Below are 17,426 nucleotides of genomic sequence, written 5' to 3' on the forward strand. Positions count from 1 at the left end.
GTTACAAAATGAAAATGAAAAATTTCCATATTTCCATTCCAATATGGTTTGATACGGAGTTTAAACTTCAATTGTGGGATTAACAAGTTCATTGCAAGGACTTAGGTTCATGATTGAAGCCAACCCGACGATGTGGAATCCTCTGGCAGAATTTGTGCAACACGCAGTAACCTCGCTGTTGTCATAGAACTTACTATATTTCTCGAGGCTATCCGGCTTCACATTATGCCAGTTGATGATGTTGTTGGTTTTAGATAGACGTGAGCACTAGGAATATTTAGTTTACAAACAACTGGCCTATGCGAATATACTATTCGTTGCGTTATCATTAACGTAAAACACTAGTGATAATCGAGATACAATCATATGAACAATAAGGGTTTCTCTACTGGTATAAAAAGGGGAATCATTGTACATGAACTAGAAGATCTAAGATTATATTTCTATATGATATATGTTTTACTCCTCCAGTATCTGAACTTGAAATTACATACACGCACACACTTATACACGCATCTGCGTTTCCGCTAAAGCGTTATTGTCATTTCAAAGGTTTTAGAAAAAAACTAACTGTGTATTCCAATTGTTTGTGGTTCAAGATGTATTGCTTAAAATTGGATAAAAGTTTCTTGAAACCCATTTAATATTTTGAACACCGTTCTCTTGCGTAATTGCGCACCCCAGCTTTTCAATGCAAATGCACGTATGTGTCTATTACTTTCGTCTCACTACGTTAAAAGTTCGAATCGTGTTTATCGCCGGACATGGGGTGGAAACAGTATTGGATACCTTCTTACAGTATCTATGATTATACCCCGGCCCCTCCCCACCCAATAACGATAATGAATATATAGTTGAAATTACCGCCATCTCTGACTTGGAGGTAAAAATATGTAATAAAAAAACCCCAAAACTTTCTTGCATTCTTTTCGAAGCGGTATGCAGTTTTATCAGTGAAATAACAATGGTAAAAATATTAACCAAGGAGTGAAATATCAACTTAAAGAACTTCTTTTAGAATCCATCGTAGTTACTTTCCCTTGATCAAAACTAAACTCGTCACTTTTGAATCAGAAAATGTTGCCAACTAAAATAAAATAAAAGAGGTTACATAAATTTAAATAAATATTTGGGGAAAAAACTACTTACCGTTTATGAGAAAAATGTTAATCATGTTTTTAAACGTTTCGGTGAAGCTGCACTCTCACAGATTGAACGTTTTGACAACTGTTTTATTTTTGTCTTCTTACGAGCCAGTTTATGCAAACATGCATGGAAACCAGTCATATAAGACTGCTGACAAAAATTTGATCGCAGATTTTTATATTTAAGTTCTAAAAATAATGTTTTATTTATTTTTCCTTAAACAAAGTAACGCTATTTAGATAGCAATAAAAATTATTTTCGGACGGAAACATGAAAATCTGCGATCTGATCTTTTGTAAGCATTCTTTTATCACTGGATTGCGCAAATAATGGATCATACACAGCAAACATCTGTGAGAAGGCATCTTTAAAACTGAATGTTCAAACATTGGCTTTCATACAAAACAAATTACATTCGAAAACAACTGCAACTGTAAAAGCATCGTTTAAATACCATTTTGAACAGTTTGTCGTTGTTATACGTAATACGAACACCACATAATTCAAATAACAATTTACAGATAAACTGAATATTTTTACCACACCGTGCTACGGCTCAAAATTTGTCAACAACCTAGCGTGATCTTCACTGGTCTTTACCTTGAAAACGACATGTCTTCAAGCGAATCAGACTGGTCTCTGACAGCATATCTATGTATCATGAAACAAACTCTAAAACTGAGAAATATGTTTTCCTCCACTGATCATCCGCAATTCTTTTACTTACACGTTCGACCTTCAAAGTTTCATTCAATACGTGGCGGCGTAGTAATTTGGTCATGTACCCATGCCCTGTTTAATTTTAAAGTGTTTTTCTCGTGCATAAACTGTTATTATTTGGAACAAAGATGCATTCATAAAAGTTCATTTTTTAATGTTCATAAAATGTTGGCAGTAAGAAACGACTTAAAAAAAACTATAAAATATTTATTTTTAGAACGTTTTCTCCACGAACCGGAAATAGAGAATTGACAGCTACGTCATCAGCTATAATTTTGCTTGAGGGGCGTCCCATGGGTAGCGGCGTAGAAAACCCTCTTTTCAAATAACGGCCGGGTAAGTTAGAAAAATAAAATTCCGAAAATAAGCATTTATGAAACATAAATTTGTTCATTTCACTGTTATCAACAAATAACCGCTATATATCGAAATTGATGTATTAATACAGTATGCGTTTGCTTCGTAGCAAAACTTCCATTCCAAAACTTCCATAATAATAAAATGAGTTGTTTAGAACTTCATGATTATGTCAAAGTCAAAGCAACGTTGTGATGTACGCCGCATTCCATACAGCACTTATATTCAATGATGCATCAGTTTACTATGCATTATATTTTTTCTAAATGTTAGATATCCACAATACTTTGAGACATAGGAATTCAGACCTTCTCCATTGCGATTATGTGATAGAATGGGGTATATTAGGGATGTAAGATGACATGTTAAAATGCTTCGTGGACTCTTCATGTAAAGTTATACAAGTCGCAAGAGGTACAATGAATAATGTCAATCTTTCAAAATCTCTTAACAGGCTCACAAAATAACTATACACTATTGCCGGACAAGCCCACCCACCTATGTACAGTAGGCTCGCCGAAATATGGACTCGACAACCGACTGTAAATCATCTTTGTAGGTCTCTTTACCCAAGGTTTTTCGCCGAGGGTGGCTCTCTTGTATTAGCTTTTATCTGTGGGTGGGCTATACGTTCACAAATATTGGCCCTTTTACCAACGTGTGGGCTATTGTTTTATAGCAATATCATAATCCCACATATCATATTCAAGATTGTAAACCGTACGCTGATCTTTTTGACAGATTCGATCCTATTAGTTGCACTATACAACCAATGAAATGACATTTAAGACGTCTATTTTTATTTTGCTTATAGCTTTTGTATATTTAAATTTAATTAAGAAACGCGAAATAAAAGCAAGACCCAGACGATAAACTATTTCTTTAGGTGAACATTAAATACTCTTTTGACAAATTATCATTGAAATGTTACATCTAGACCACCCATACTTTATTATACCCAAGAATACATTTTCACTCTACTAAACATTTTATAGTTGATGTGTGATAATCAAGATGTTTAGACAAGTGTGATTTGATTTCCAATGTTTTAGCTTTTTATTATGGATTTGTAATTTGTCTAATGCTTCATACAAATAAATGAAGGGGTACGTGGTGTTATGTCTAGAAACTGGCGTTGATGCTGTACTAAAGGAAGCATCATAAGAGAAGGGGGGACATATGTCCGGTTTTATATGATCTTAAAAACAACACCATCATTGTATATAAATGTTATCTTGAATACGTACACTTTATGTGAAAAGTATTGCTGATCCAAAACAGTTTTAAAGTTTAACTTAGGTGTCGATGTTTGCCGTACATGGCAACAATGCTTCTTCAGACTGTTCCTCTAATTCGCATAATATTTGTAGTTTTTTTTAACATTTAAAGATATGACTTCTGTGAAGTCCGTTTTCTTTTCGACAACCATTTCCGAAACCTAATGTATTGCGTGACATATAGAATTAGGTATGCGTATATATAGAGTAGCTACAAACAAGATCGAGCATGCCGCTCCGTCCGTCGTCCACATGTGATCCACAGTAAACCTCTTGGTATAACTTCATGGACTTTCACAGGAATGGCCATTGCACGAACCGTTACAAATGCTTATGGTTAAACCTTCAACTTTTGCAAAATTATGATTACACTAGGAATAGAAGGGTCGAAAGGCTTTTAATCATCTGGTCCATAAGGCAAAGCCTGAAACGTATACAAATGCTTTACATAGTGTCTTTAGCGGCCATTGGTTCCCAAAGGTTACTTAATCAAAATTTAATATTCGCCCTGTGACCTAGGAATGGCTTCTCCAATAGACATTATTTTATTGGTCCTCTACCAATTGCAAGTTTGTAATGATCCTCTTCCAACCGTGGTCTTCTGTCAAATGTTATCGGTCCTCTACCTCTACCAAGTTTGTATCGGTTCTTTACAAAGTTTGAAACGGTGGTCTTCCTCTACAAAGTGCGCAGGCTTGGACATTTTCATAACATGCAGCGCAATTTCAGCCAAGTTTCTGGTATAAAGGTTATGTTAGAAAAGATTATATCCAAAGGAATGTTTCTCCATGAAGTTCAGCCCCTTCTGTATTTCATTGAACATATCAAAGTGTTAATATAAATTATAGTTTATAAATGATTTCATCGCTTTATAGTTGTACATATCGACTCAAAATTTGTCATAAATCCGGGCTGTATTAAAATGTAAAATGTCCATACGGTTTTGTGCACACGTGTGCTCTTTGGTGAAACTTTGCCAACATTATTTTGATTATGTCTTTTCGTGATGTTTGTGTTTCTATTTTAAAGAACAGTGCATTACATTAAGTTTGTTTGTGACTTTTGTAGTCTTAAGTGCACATTCTGTTGTTTGGGGCCATTTGCTAGACTACGTATTGTTCTCTTTATGTTGTTGGGCTAGTCCACAATTGGTGGTATATTCAAAGTATGCATTGATTAATGCCACCATCGATAAATATCGGATTTGCAGATCGCACGATCAGCGAAATCAGTTGACTTTTAAAAACAGGGTTTTAGGACGGTTGTTGAAATCACATGGAGTTTTACACGGTTTTCGTAGAGTCCAGTTCCACACCGGTCTCAATGATAGGTTTTGATAAATGTAATATTGTCAATGATTAAAAAGCGGAACCTAACACTTAAAATTGCAGCATTGATAATTAAGACTTAAACACATGTTTGGGCCGTGTTTTCATTCCTATGTTCATATATATTTCTGGGAAAATGTACTAATATATACTGTATACTGCTTCTCAAATCAGTTTTTATTCTTGTATTTAATGACTTTCTTGATCCAGTTTATATTTCGAACTGCGGTGCAAGATCGGTAGAACATCGTCGAGCAATTATTACGCGGTATTTCATTAGTTCTGGGTGAGCTGCTTTCGTGGTGCAACTTCTGCTAGAACGATCACATGTCATGTAGAAGCGACAGGACGTGTGTCAGCCTGGTGCATAACTCTAGTGGATTGGGAAGTTCGAACAAATTCTAAAACAGTGGCCTAAAATGACCTTTGAGAGAACATATAACGGCAATATAAAGTTACGAACTCAAGAATTAAGGTACTGCAATTTGCTGTCAATGTTCATAGTCCTGTATTTAAAGATTATTTTTATCTAAAAGTATCTTCTGCTGTTTCTTGGAATTATTGCATTTTGTAGACTGTAACTAGCTTTGTCATTTCAGAAGAGCCGATACCATTCACGATCTTCTTTATCGGTATTGTTGTCGTTGTCTATAGCCATTTCATCCATTTAGAGCCAACTTTTTCCAATGCCATGAAAACGAGGGGCTCGCGCAAGACTGTTGTAATGCCTCTATTTATTGACTGAGTTACAATTATCTTGCACTAAGCCTGCAGAATTACTTTCCCTGGCCCCTCAGGATTTTTAGCATAATCGTGTCACACAACCTTCAATATGGCACAGTAGATTCTGATTTAACTTGCCGCGGTCGTAAAGTCTTACAAAGAATAGCATGTTTATGTCAAAAACGACGACCCATACGAGGCCAGGCCAGATTATAAACATATTGAAACTACGGGTTTTGAATAAAGTGGATCACAAAAATAGATAAACAAAAATGTAGTTTACATGAATGCATTGCAATATTGTTAACAATAACCTGATACATTTATATTTAAGAGCACAGATCTGGGTTTACAAATCAATGTGTTCAGAATCCATCGATACATACATATATAATTTATTTGTGTTGAAAAAATCTGTGATATGATCCTGATATAGGTCTTGGAGATTGGCACAGAATGCCGGTTCTCGAAACTGAAGTAAGAAAAAAGGTATGACTACCAACCTACCCTATTTGATAGAAAGATTGCTATATATAGTTTATTTGTATTGCATCATTTTAAAACTATTTGTGTTTTACTGGTGTCTTATTGATTAAATAAAATTAACTAATTCACTTGACTTTTTTCTGATTATGAATAAAATCTGGCCTAGCCGGGGCAGGGAAGGCATGTCCATCTCCAGAGATGAGCTAGGGGCTGACATTTTTTTTTCGATGACGGTGTCGGCGATAATTGTGCCGGTAAATAGCCTTACCAGACGTAAACGTTGCTGGTGAATGTTTTCTTCTTATAAGTGGCACCATTTAGTATTGCAGTGACTTATTAAATACAATTAACTACAATCAGGCATTGTGAAAATCATGTCCTTCTGCGCATTCTAGGTTAGATTATGCGGCGCCGCTACAATTGTCTGTCCGATTAATTCCTTTAAAATGGTTGTATATTATCAAATTAAATGAATGACTTCGAAACAATGCATAACCTTGTCGCGGTCACTTAGAGAGACTTTGCAATACATGCAATGGTACTTATTGGTATTTTATTAAATCTTGGTTATCAGTATCTTCACGTTTTATCTCCATTTTCCTTATACCGATACCGCTTCTGAATTGACTTTCATTTTATGACCTTAATGATCGAAAGCTTTATTTAGATCCATAATTAATGTTATATATTTTCTTAATATATTATCTATTATTAGTTTTACATAATCAAAAAGCAGATATAAATATCAACAATGGGGGAACCATGAAAGACCGTTAATGCTTGAGCTTAATTGTTGTTAATTGTTTTTACACATTTTATTTTAGATTGTCTTTATATTGAATAGTGTTCCACGTTCATTCGATATGAATTTCACTTAGTAAAGCACGTTGACTATTAAACCTAATATTGTGAAGAACTCTTGGCCGTTAAACCACAGCCGCTGAGAAGAACGGTAACTGTTAGGATAGATAGAGATGAAGCTTGTCCCAGGTATTCTCCTCTGGCGTAAAGAATATTAAGTGGGGTCCAAACAGGGTCAAGGGTCTCGCTACATTTTTTTCTTTATAATAAAAGTGACACTTTTCATAGTTTTAACTTAGCTAAACAAGAGTCTAAATATGAAAAAAACACACATGTGTATTCGAAAAGAATTCCGTCAACACTGTCCAGTAACGTATTCTTTAATAAATGAATTCAAATTGTAAATAATAAAAAGGAAATATGTTAATCACATTAATTAATTGTGTATAAAAAGGGACATAAATGGTTAAAAAAAACATGTGGGTTTAGTGTTGGGCTTGTCCCTGAAGTTTCAAATGTATTAAAAAGGGTTATATTTAAAACGCATTCATGTTGATCTATGAATGTAAGAAAAAAATAACACTCGACAAAAGTGTGGACAAATGTGATGACAAGAGTACCGATTGTTGGATGTTTATATTTTAGAGGGATAATTTTCTCAAGAAAATAGTTAACCCCAAAAGCAACATTTACAAAGTCGCAAATGTCTAAAGCAAAAACTCATATCAACTATGAAATCCTTTGGCCATGACAAACTCTCCTAAATGAAGCAATTAAAGGCGCTCCGTACACAGCAAACCTTGTTTATATCTCAACGTGGAGGTTCGAGGCAGCCTGGGTGGTCTTCAACCACGGGGAGCGTTGCTAGGCAACCTCGTGTCGAACGCATACGTCAGGAGCAGCCCACCGGCACAGGCGCCCAATCAACCTGCATATTTACCTTTTAACCGGTGTCAGTTACTCTACCGAGGCGGAGCGAAGATGAAAATGTATGGTCGTTTTCTGAGTGAACGGATCAGAGTGTTACATTCTCTGTTGGAAAATACCTGTGTTAATAAAAACGTTTTCAGATACGTTAACATGTAACTATACGAACAATGTGTTGGCCAGTTACATTAAATAGTTGTGTTTTGTGTTTTATGTATAAGAGGAGAATAAGATATAAAAAATAACAAATGTGATATAAAGGGATATTTTAAACTTCTGTGTACCTTCCCTCTTCTAGAGTGCTAGGATGGCCTCGGAGAGGAAGAGGAGGTCCAACAAGTATTTGGACCTTGAATACCAAGAAAGACCCAGTTGGGTCAATGCTAGGGTAGCCTACAGACAAGTTAGAAAAGTAAGCGTTTCTAATTTTTCATCTCACATTCTTTATACATGAAACCAACATGTGGTGAATAGAAAGAGGCCCCAATAGGGGTTCGTTCAAACCACCGTCGAAGTATTGCGATATTGTGTATGAAATTGAGACAATACTAGGTTTTTAAGTTCAAAAATACCTGTTTCTGTACCTGTTTGTTATATGTTGTTCACGTTTGTGGTTAACTGCAGTTTTGTTCATATTGAAAAGCTCCAAATGATCATTACGATATCCGGTCATTGTATATTAGTTATTAAATATCAATACCTTGTATGTGGTCCTCTAAGACATCGTTTCATACATTGTCGTATCCATTCTTTTGCAGGGTAAAGCTGATGGCAACAAACAAGCCCTGTGGGTCAGAAAACACATTCAGAGATACCTCTATAGCATAGGAATATTCATAAATCAACACTGTGGAAAAGTTTGCTTCGTTGGATTACTATTGTTATCATTGTGTTGCGTTGGACTAAAATCAATTAAAATGGAAACGGATATAGAACGACTATGGGTTGAAGGTATGCATCTTTAATTATTAATATTTTGTTCAATCTATCTTTCTAATGATGATACATTTGATTATAAGCTCCGATTAATACATTGCAGTAGAAGAGCATTACCTTAATGGCGCCTCTCGCCGCCATCTTGGTTTGTGACCCAGAAAAGAATGAAACTCAATCAAGACGGTGTGTGGTCCCATCTATTTTTGGCCCGATGCGAGATGTTCTCTTTCTTGAAATTGGCCCCTCTTCTTTACTTCGTGTCCGATTGTTTTCATAAGTATTAACTCAAGTAAATATTCTGCGTGATATTTAGCATTCAAGAGGAAATATTGCCGATTTGCCTGCGCTTTCATCCGACTTAGCAGAAGACCTACATGGCAGATATACCGAATAATCTCGTTGTACACATATTAATCATTCAATTCTTTTCCGTTTAACAATTACGCGTTCAGTTTTTTTTTTCGGTACAGTAACTCCATAACATTGCGTACCATTTAAAATTTATATTCTTGTCATTATTATAAAACGTGGATACATATTGGTTTTTGAGATTATATATCTATATATGTTTGCTTTAATATCATGACAGCTTATAATAAGGGTTTAGGGACCAAGGAATGAGATTAAATTTTATGAAATATGGCGTTATTACAATTAAACGTATTTCATTATAAAAATCGTAGTTATACTACCAATTGAAGTACATGTAATTTCAAAATGCATATAATATCCTAGTAAAACAACAGTTCAACACCGTAAAATGATTAATTTCAATGTAAAATTATGTTGAGCGAGTTTTTTTTTATCAATATTTACCATTGGATATTCATTTACCCATATAAGTTATAGTAAATTGAAAGAAATGTATTTCATACAGTGCCCCCCCCCCCCCTTCCACACACACACACCCACATCACAACTTAAACCCTAGAAAACATTTGCAGAATTTTGTTAAGTGCCTTAGCTGTTACTGTGCTATTAGTTAGTTATTCATGACTGTTTCGCACTTAACATCTCCAAACAAGCTCCGAGAAACGAGGGTTGGAATAGTGGCTAGGTTGGTGGTGGGTGAGGGGGGGGGGTGCGGTCGTGACGGAGAACATTGTGGATGTACACGTGGTGGGATTTTCAAATTTGCATAAATGACTGTCATCTTTTTTTTATACATTCAATAGTTATACCCATGTTTTACCTTTTTCATTTCCAACTTACAAAGTTGCTGCTTCTTGACCATAGTAGGGGTTCGAAACAAATAGGGGCGGTTAATTTTGTGGTGTGATTGTGATGTGTACGAAATGTACCTGAGGTTAACCATGATTAAATCATTATTGTATAATATATATCCAGCAAAAATAATAATTATATGTATTATTCTATTTTGTAAAATCTTCATACTATTATTTAAGTTGTTTTGATTTTAATTTGTGCCAGAAATGTATATATGTCACATGATTTCGCGATAGTGCATTTATTTGAAGATTTTCCATATATTATATTATCGCAATTTCTGATCAATTTCATTTTATCCTAGAAATAATTTTGTTCAATTTTTCAAATTCAAAACATAAACAATGTCATTATTTTTCTAACTGGCATCAAAGATTTGAGGGTAGTTGAATAATTGCTCTATGAAAAGGCATAACATAATATGTGCAATTTTGGATGTGAATTATTCTAGTTATTATTTATTTGCCAGAGTAAATATGATTTGAGGGTTAACATCGTGTCATTCCGCCAGACATAACCAGCAAATTTTTCTTCTTCCAATTCCAATCCAGGGCCACGTTTGGGACATTGTCACACTGGTCTGGCAGCTTTTTCATAGATGATGGTCTGTGTGACTGGCATATTTTGTCTTACTGAACTCCAAAAAACTTCCATATAATTTGATGGACATTGACATATTTCTGATCTTTACATGCTTTAGCAGTTATTAAGTGATAAGAATCCAAACTTACTGGATCAATTATTTAGTTGTGGCTCGTTTTTTCGGCATCACCGATTCATACAGGTTCTATATCGCTTACCTAATCTCAAACTTAAAGCTACACAAAGTTGTCAATGCTGAAAATGTGATTTTCACAAAGGCTGTTCAATATGAAGGTGGACAATATTGCTTATGGCAATAAAAAATAACTTGTTAAATTAATTAGGCCACTTTCACTTAACAACTCCCTGATAGCAAAAAATATCGCCCAAAATGATTTCATTGTTTCAAGGTTCATCCAACAACCCACAACAGCCTTTAATATAATAACGATAACTTTGGATTCATTGTTGACAATTTTTATATTGTGTTTATATTTTACATGAAACCCCAACTGCAGACTCGGACTACCTGGGTTTCAATAATTTGATTTCTTTTTCTTTTCTTTTATTTATCATCATTTTATATATAAAACAAGTCCCACCACGACCACCACCACCTGATATAGACCTTGAAAGTGACTCGCTCATGTTTTTGGACCAAAAATCTGTTTACACTGTAATGCATCTGAAAACACTTATTTTATCATTATTTTACGCTATGATATCAATGCTGCAGAAAAAATACATTCATAGCATAAAGAAGTATTTTGGTTTCAGTTGGGTTGTACCCATGCCATTAAATGAAAGAAAAAATTAGAGCCGGCTTGTCCACACTGCCACTGGGACTTGGTGGATATGTTGACCTGTTAAGGATACATTGATAACATCTCGTGATAATGTCAATCATCCAATCACGCAACACCACAGCCGTAATTAATTTTCAATCGCGTTATAAACACTTATTGAAAATTGTGGTCTTCAAACAGGATATTTCAGCAAATATCAACATTTGCTGAAGGGTTCCAGCTTTTGGTATTTTTGTTTTAACACTCCTTATGATTTGCCACACTTGATTTCGTAATTTAAAAAAGTGCATTTTACGTTTACCATACCACTATAATACAAAGTAGATGTACTCAATTCAAGATTATTTTTGGAGTCCTATGGATGTACAGTGAGTTGACAATGGGATCCCCTAGCTAGTAAAATGTATCGGAGACTCCTATTTTCAGCATCAGGGAAATCCCTTCTACATTACTGAGCTTAGTACACATTCTTATATGCTTACCATGTAATAGTAACACTAATACTGTCATGCATGAAAATTGAACAGAAAGATATTGATAAATGGAAATTTATAGTGTTCATAAGTGTTATGATATTTTGAGTAAAGAATTATTTGATTTAAACTGTGGGCTTCAGGCCTACATGACTGTCCCTTGTCCCTCAGAACTATAAATGTAGCCCGTTTGATGAAGAAGCTTAATAATAATGCTCATAAAATTTAATGATGTGAACATGATTGCTTATGTTGATTCGCATTTAGACAGATATGATTGTATTTGTCAAAACATGATTTTTGGAGTAACATTATGCTTACATACCAGTACATTGCATGTGATGGTATGTTTATAATTATGTAGTTTTTTGTTTCTTGTTTAAATCACAACTTAGAGGTTGAAGATAGATACAATGTACTTATTTTGATCCAAAAGTGGTTGTTTGAATTTCATTTCGTTTGCTTCACTTGCTATAGGTCCTGACATGTTCACAAAGTTTACAGTTTTTTTTCATCTTATTTTCCTCATCTTTCCAGAGGTTATTACAATTTTATGACCCAGCTCTGAGCCCAGCATCTGATGGTATTTTAATAGGAGTGGGGGGTTTGGTTTTATTACATGTAGAAATATGGCCAACTCAGGCATAATGTTTAAAGATCAGTTTGTGTTATGACCCATATCAAGCAATTAATCTCTGTTGTCCAAATTTGCAAGACCCCCTATTGTATGATTTATGTGTAAAAGCTAGTTAATTGTTGGTTTTATGTACAATATATTAAGCAGCCTTTTTTTGCAAATGTTCAAAGCTTTGTTTAGTAACTCTGAAGAAAAACAAATCATACAGTTATTCATATTTTAGTATACTTTTTGTAGTTATATGATTTTGTTATTTTAAGATTTGCTTAATATAAAACATTATAGTTCTAATATATTATTAACTATAACTTGTACAATTTATAAATCAAGTTTATGGTATGCTTTTAATGAGGGAATATCTTCTTAAATGTCTAAACATTGAAAATATGTTTTAATTCTCCCTTCAACAAAGGTTAATGCATTCAACGCAAAAAAATCACTGTGGTAAACAAATTTCTTTCCATCTTATTTGGTGGCCGTTATAATCCTATTCAAGTGATCATATTAAACACAAATTTGGATGAAAGTTCATACAAAGTGGGTGCAACATTTTTTGTGCTTATTTTCTATAAGTAGGCAGGGTTATCAACTGAATCTCTATCAATGATATTAGAGACACACACTAGAGGTTGATGCAAGTTTTCATTTATTTTATTTTAATGCATTATTGCGTTTAACTCTTGACTTTTATGGTCAAAATAAAAATGTGTATGGTTTAGGTACATATAAAGAAATAATATCTAAGTTTTAGTGCTCTTTTAATTTGGGAATATGTGGCCTCATAGCTATTAATTAAAAACATTTCTAAAGTTTCTTATCAATACCTGGATCTTACGTTGTTGTTGTTTTTTAGTATCATAGAAGTCAAATGGGTAAAACACAATAATGCATTAAAAAATGCAACAACATATGTTGTGAGCCTTTAAATGTCTCCAGTTTCAGGGCATACCCATCCAGACCTATTTAAAAATAAAAACATGCTGTTGAAAATGTGTTTGTTGATGTATTTTCTCCCACATTTTAAAACATTAAGTATGCAGAACAAAGCACAACCTCTATGCTTAATGGATATCAGAGCCTATTACCTTTCATATATTATCTTTGTATATCATTATCTAGCAGTGGTTAACATCTTTGCATATTACTTCTACCATTCAACTGTGATAGAAACTGGCAATATTCATCTTTTTCAAACAGCAAAAGCTGAAATTGATGGTATTGTAAGACTAATATTCTGTATAATATTAAAGTTAAAAAAACGGCAAAAATTGAGGTGTGCTTCACATGCAGATATATTACTAAATAGTTTTAATAATATATTTATTATTTTTATAATGAAGGATAAGATAATTTTCTCTCAAATGTTATGCTATAATTATGTCTTGTATCTATAAAATGCAAGAACTGTTGTGAGTAATATTTACATGATTCAGTTTTATGTATTTCAAATATGTTCAAGGAATTTCCTCTCATCGGAGAGGTCATAGTTTCAACCTTAAGGGGCACATTCTCTTTGCTTATAAAAAAGGTTACGATTCCTGTTTTTTTACTCAGAAAACAGACTCGACAGTGATCCACATTAGCATTTACACAATCAAGCATAAATATTTTAGTATAAACTAAAATGATGTTCATTTGCACTGTTATTCTGGTGCAGCCACACACATGGATGTTGATCATATCACCTGTGTGAGGCAGAAATAGTTGCAGAGCGGGATTTGTGTGCAGCACTTGATAAATGGCGGTATTTGATCTGTTTTCATGAAGCTGACACCAGTGTCATAGCTAATATATCATTGTTTTTGCAGTTAATGAAGTAAACTCTTAGTTTATGTTCGTTTACATTAGAGAGTGCATACAATTTGTGGAGGTTTTGTTTTCTGTTTATTTTTATTCAGTTGTTGCTTGTGCATTCTGTTGTAAGGCTGTAATTGCTTGGAAAGATATCTCATTAGTTATAAGGAGAGTGTAATTGACAGAAGTAAACTATGTCAGCCATTGCATGTTTCAGTTTGATTTATGTGTTTCTCCTATATTTAATAACCTCATTATTATGAACAGCCATTAATTATGATATTCTTAACATTGTATATATATATATATATATGTATGATTATCCTTTATACTTGCTATACTTTTAGGTTAACTCCTGCTACAATTAAGGTTCTAGTATCTCAGTTAATGTTTAAAAAGTTATCAAAAAAAACCTCTGACATTTTTTTTTCAACCAGTGTAATGCTGTCTGTAATTCACTATGTGAATTTGAAATAGTCATCCAAAACAGTACAATATTAATCTAAAGATGGTTACCAAACTATACAATGTTAAGCTCATCTGGTTTTTCAAAGAATAAAAAAATCATGGAAATGTAGTCATTATCATTGCATATTCTAAGTATTCTGTGCCACCCAGATTGAGAAAGATGTTGTCTGGAATTACAGGATGAAGTCAGGAAGCAATTCCATTCAATGCAACCAATGTTTTGATAAGCAAACATCAAGTGCACTGTTCTCACTGCAGATATGTCCGCGCTTGGAGCCTTTGATCTCCTTAATGTAATAAGCCACCTTTAGAACTCTGCAGACACTGTCATGACTTGTAAAAAACTCACTGTTTGATTTCCTCAATGGCACAGGTTTTTTTTGCAACTGGTAAAAGCTCTCTGCAATGCGTTTTTCTATTGTGATGCATTTTCATCAAAGACCGTTTGATATCAAGCTTCAAATTTGTATTCAAATACTTTTTAAATGCAAAAAAAAAGCTTCGAATGAAAATGATAATAGGCCGGTTGCACAAATAATGCTACATGGGTCCTTGTAATAAACATTTTTAAGAAATCATACGAGTTTTTTAGTCTAATAATATAATTCCCCAAGTTACAACAAAGTGTTATTGTCAATTTGTATTTCTAATGCAGCAAATATCACAGAATGATTGCAGCAAATATAAATACAGGACCTGCCACATCAAATTGTATGCAGTTTCTATTCAATTCACCACAAAACAGCTCTGTTTGAAGTTTCTTTTCATTTATTTCTTTCTTTTTGTGACCTAGGTCATGATAAAGCAAATAGAAGTACTTGTAATACCGAAACCTTGGATGGGGGAAGGTTCATTCACTGCGTTGTTCTGCTCGAGAGCACTCAACCATCTTGGTAGAATAGATGTCACCTACCGCATTTGGGGACCTTCTAGGTCACATAAGAAATGTGCCAAGTTTTAAATAAATGATCTTTCATTGTGCATGAAAACACAAATCTAAATCAAATGAAAACACATTTTGCCAATGTTTGATATTAGTTTCTGAGGTATAAGTGACTATGGTTATGCATAAATGCATTTACGGAAATGATGTCAAATTGTAGATCTGTTTTCATTGTAATTATGACCTAATTTATAAATCTTAACATGCATATTATGTATGCTGTAGTTCTTGCTGATTGATTATGGATGAAATATTTAATACAAATACCAGGGCTGTTCAAGAAGTTAGTAAACTTCTTTAATAAATTCTAACTTTATAACATATGTAGATCATTTTTGGACAGGATAAACACCGAAATGTTTATTTTTATCACCCATGAACGAAAGCCTGAAATTGAACTGATCTTTTTGAAGAAAGACAATATGTGAAGTCGTGTATCACTAAGGTGGTGCAAGCCCTATCATATAAAGATTATTCATACATAGGTATGTTATATAACGTACATGAATGATTTATGCCTCAAAGGCAATAATGGATGATAGTAGTTTTTGTATTATACTTTTCTCTACTGTTTTGATTAAACCATACTCATTTTTATTAGAAAATAAGAACATTAACTAATAAAACTTTTAATATTTAAAAGGTGCTTTTCTGTCATTAAGGTATGCTATGAATCATTTGACGTCATTTGGTATGTGCCACCTAGCTCTGCCCAATGTTATTAAAGACCAATATGTCCCATAAAAGGTCAGTGTACCGAAATGAACTGTTGCATATGGAGAGCAGAATCCCTGACAAATATCATGATAGGACTATTTTGGTTGAATTCCACTTGAATGAAATATCAATATAAATAGTAAACACACTTCATGAACAGCCCTCACGTAATGGCAACATTTAGAAAAGAAATACTTGTTGCAAACAACTATTTTACTTTTGACTAGTGTTTCTTGATATGCCTTATCCATATAATATATATCCACCATTGCTAAATGCTTGAACAAATTTGATTTTCGACCCTTGCAATAAACAATCATTTAAAACAAACTTTGGATGAAGGAAATTACTATTTGAAAAGTGAACGGAAGTGAAACTCAGTTACCTCCTATGCTACTTTGAAAAATCATTCATTTGGGCTGATGAGAATTTTTATCACTTTCAACAGATGTATTACAATTATTTTATTCTTCATTTTTCCAGAGGGTGGCCGTCTGGAGGAAGAGCTGACATACACACAGACGCACATTGGCGCTGGCAGCCAAGTGACCAACCAGATTCTGATTCAGACGCCGCAGTCCTCGAACAACGTCCTCACCCAGGAATCCTTCCTGCAACACCGAGATGCTCTTGTTAAGGCCTCCGAGATCAACATAAAGATGTTTGATATGTGAGTACTGGTCTGAGATCAACATCAAGATGTTTGATATGTGAGTACTGGTCCGATATCAACATCAAGATGTTTGATATGTGAGTACTCGTCCGAGATCAACATCGAGATGTTTGATATGTGAGTACTGGTCCGAGATCAACATCGAGATGTTTGATATGTGAGCACTGGTCCGAGATCAACATCGAGATGTTTGATATGTGAGTACTGGTCCGAGATCAACATCGAGATGTTTGATATGTGAGTACTGGTCCGAGATCAACATCAAGATGTTTGATATGTGAGTACTGGTCCGAGATCAACATCAAGATGTTTGATATGTGAATTTAGATTTTATCAAATTGTTTAAGGTGTACAAATTGTTTAGTTGGCATTTATATATTAGGTGAATTGAAGGTGTTAAGAATG

The 17,426-nt window shown here is 34.0% G+C and overlaps 1 protein-coding gene and 1 long non-coding RNA gene across 3 annotated transcripts in view; one reads left to right on the forward strand and one right to left on the reverse strand.

The window, feature by feature from the left end:
* Positions 1-7,164: 7,164 nt before the first annotated feature.
* LOC128214003 (uncharacterized) lies at positions 7,165-9,065 on the reverse strand. The gene is made up of 3 exons (XR_008257846.1): positions 8,819-9,065; positions 8,466-8,550; positions 7,165-7,884 (listed from the first exon to the last, which is right to left on the reverse strand). It is a non-coding gene; the product is annotated as an uncharacterized LOC128214003 (long non-coding RNA).
* Positions 7,815-17,426, forward strand: part of LOC128214002 (protein patched homolog 1-like) — a 44,956-nt gene continuing 35,344 nt past the window's right edge. The window contains exons 1-3 of one of the 2 annotated variants that reach the window (XM_052920159.1): positions 7,815-8,177; positions 8,524-8,716; positions 16,832-17,018. In XM_052920159.1, the coding sequence (XP_052776119.1) occupies positions 8,073-8,177; positions 8,524-8,716; positions 16,832-17,018 (485 nt within the window). In that variant the 5' untranslated portion in view covers positions 7,815-8,072. Of the gene's footprint in view, positions 8,178-8,523; positions 8,717-16,831; positions 17,019-17,315; positions 17,339-17,426 lie in introns of those variants that run through there. The other variant, XM_052920160.1, reaches the window with a different exon arrangement.

The sequence above is a fragment of the Mya arenaria genome, chromosome 13 (genome assembly GCF_026914265.1).
Source record: "Mya arenaria isolate MELC-2E11 chromosome 13, ASM2691426v1".
Classification (NCBI taxonomy): Eukaryota; Metazoa; Mollusca; class Bivalvia; order Myida; family Myidae; genus Mya; species Mya arenaria.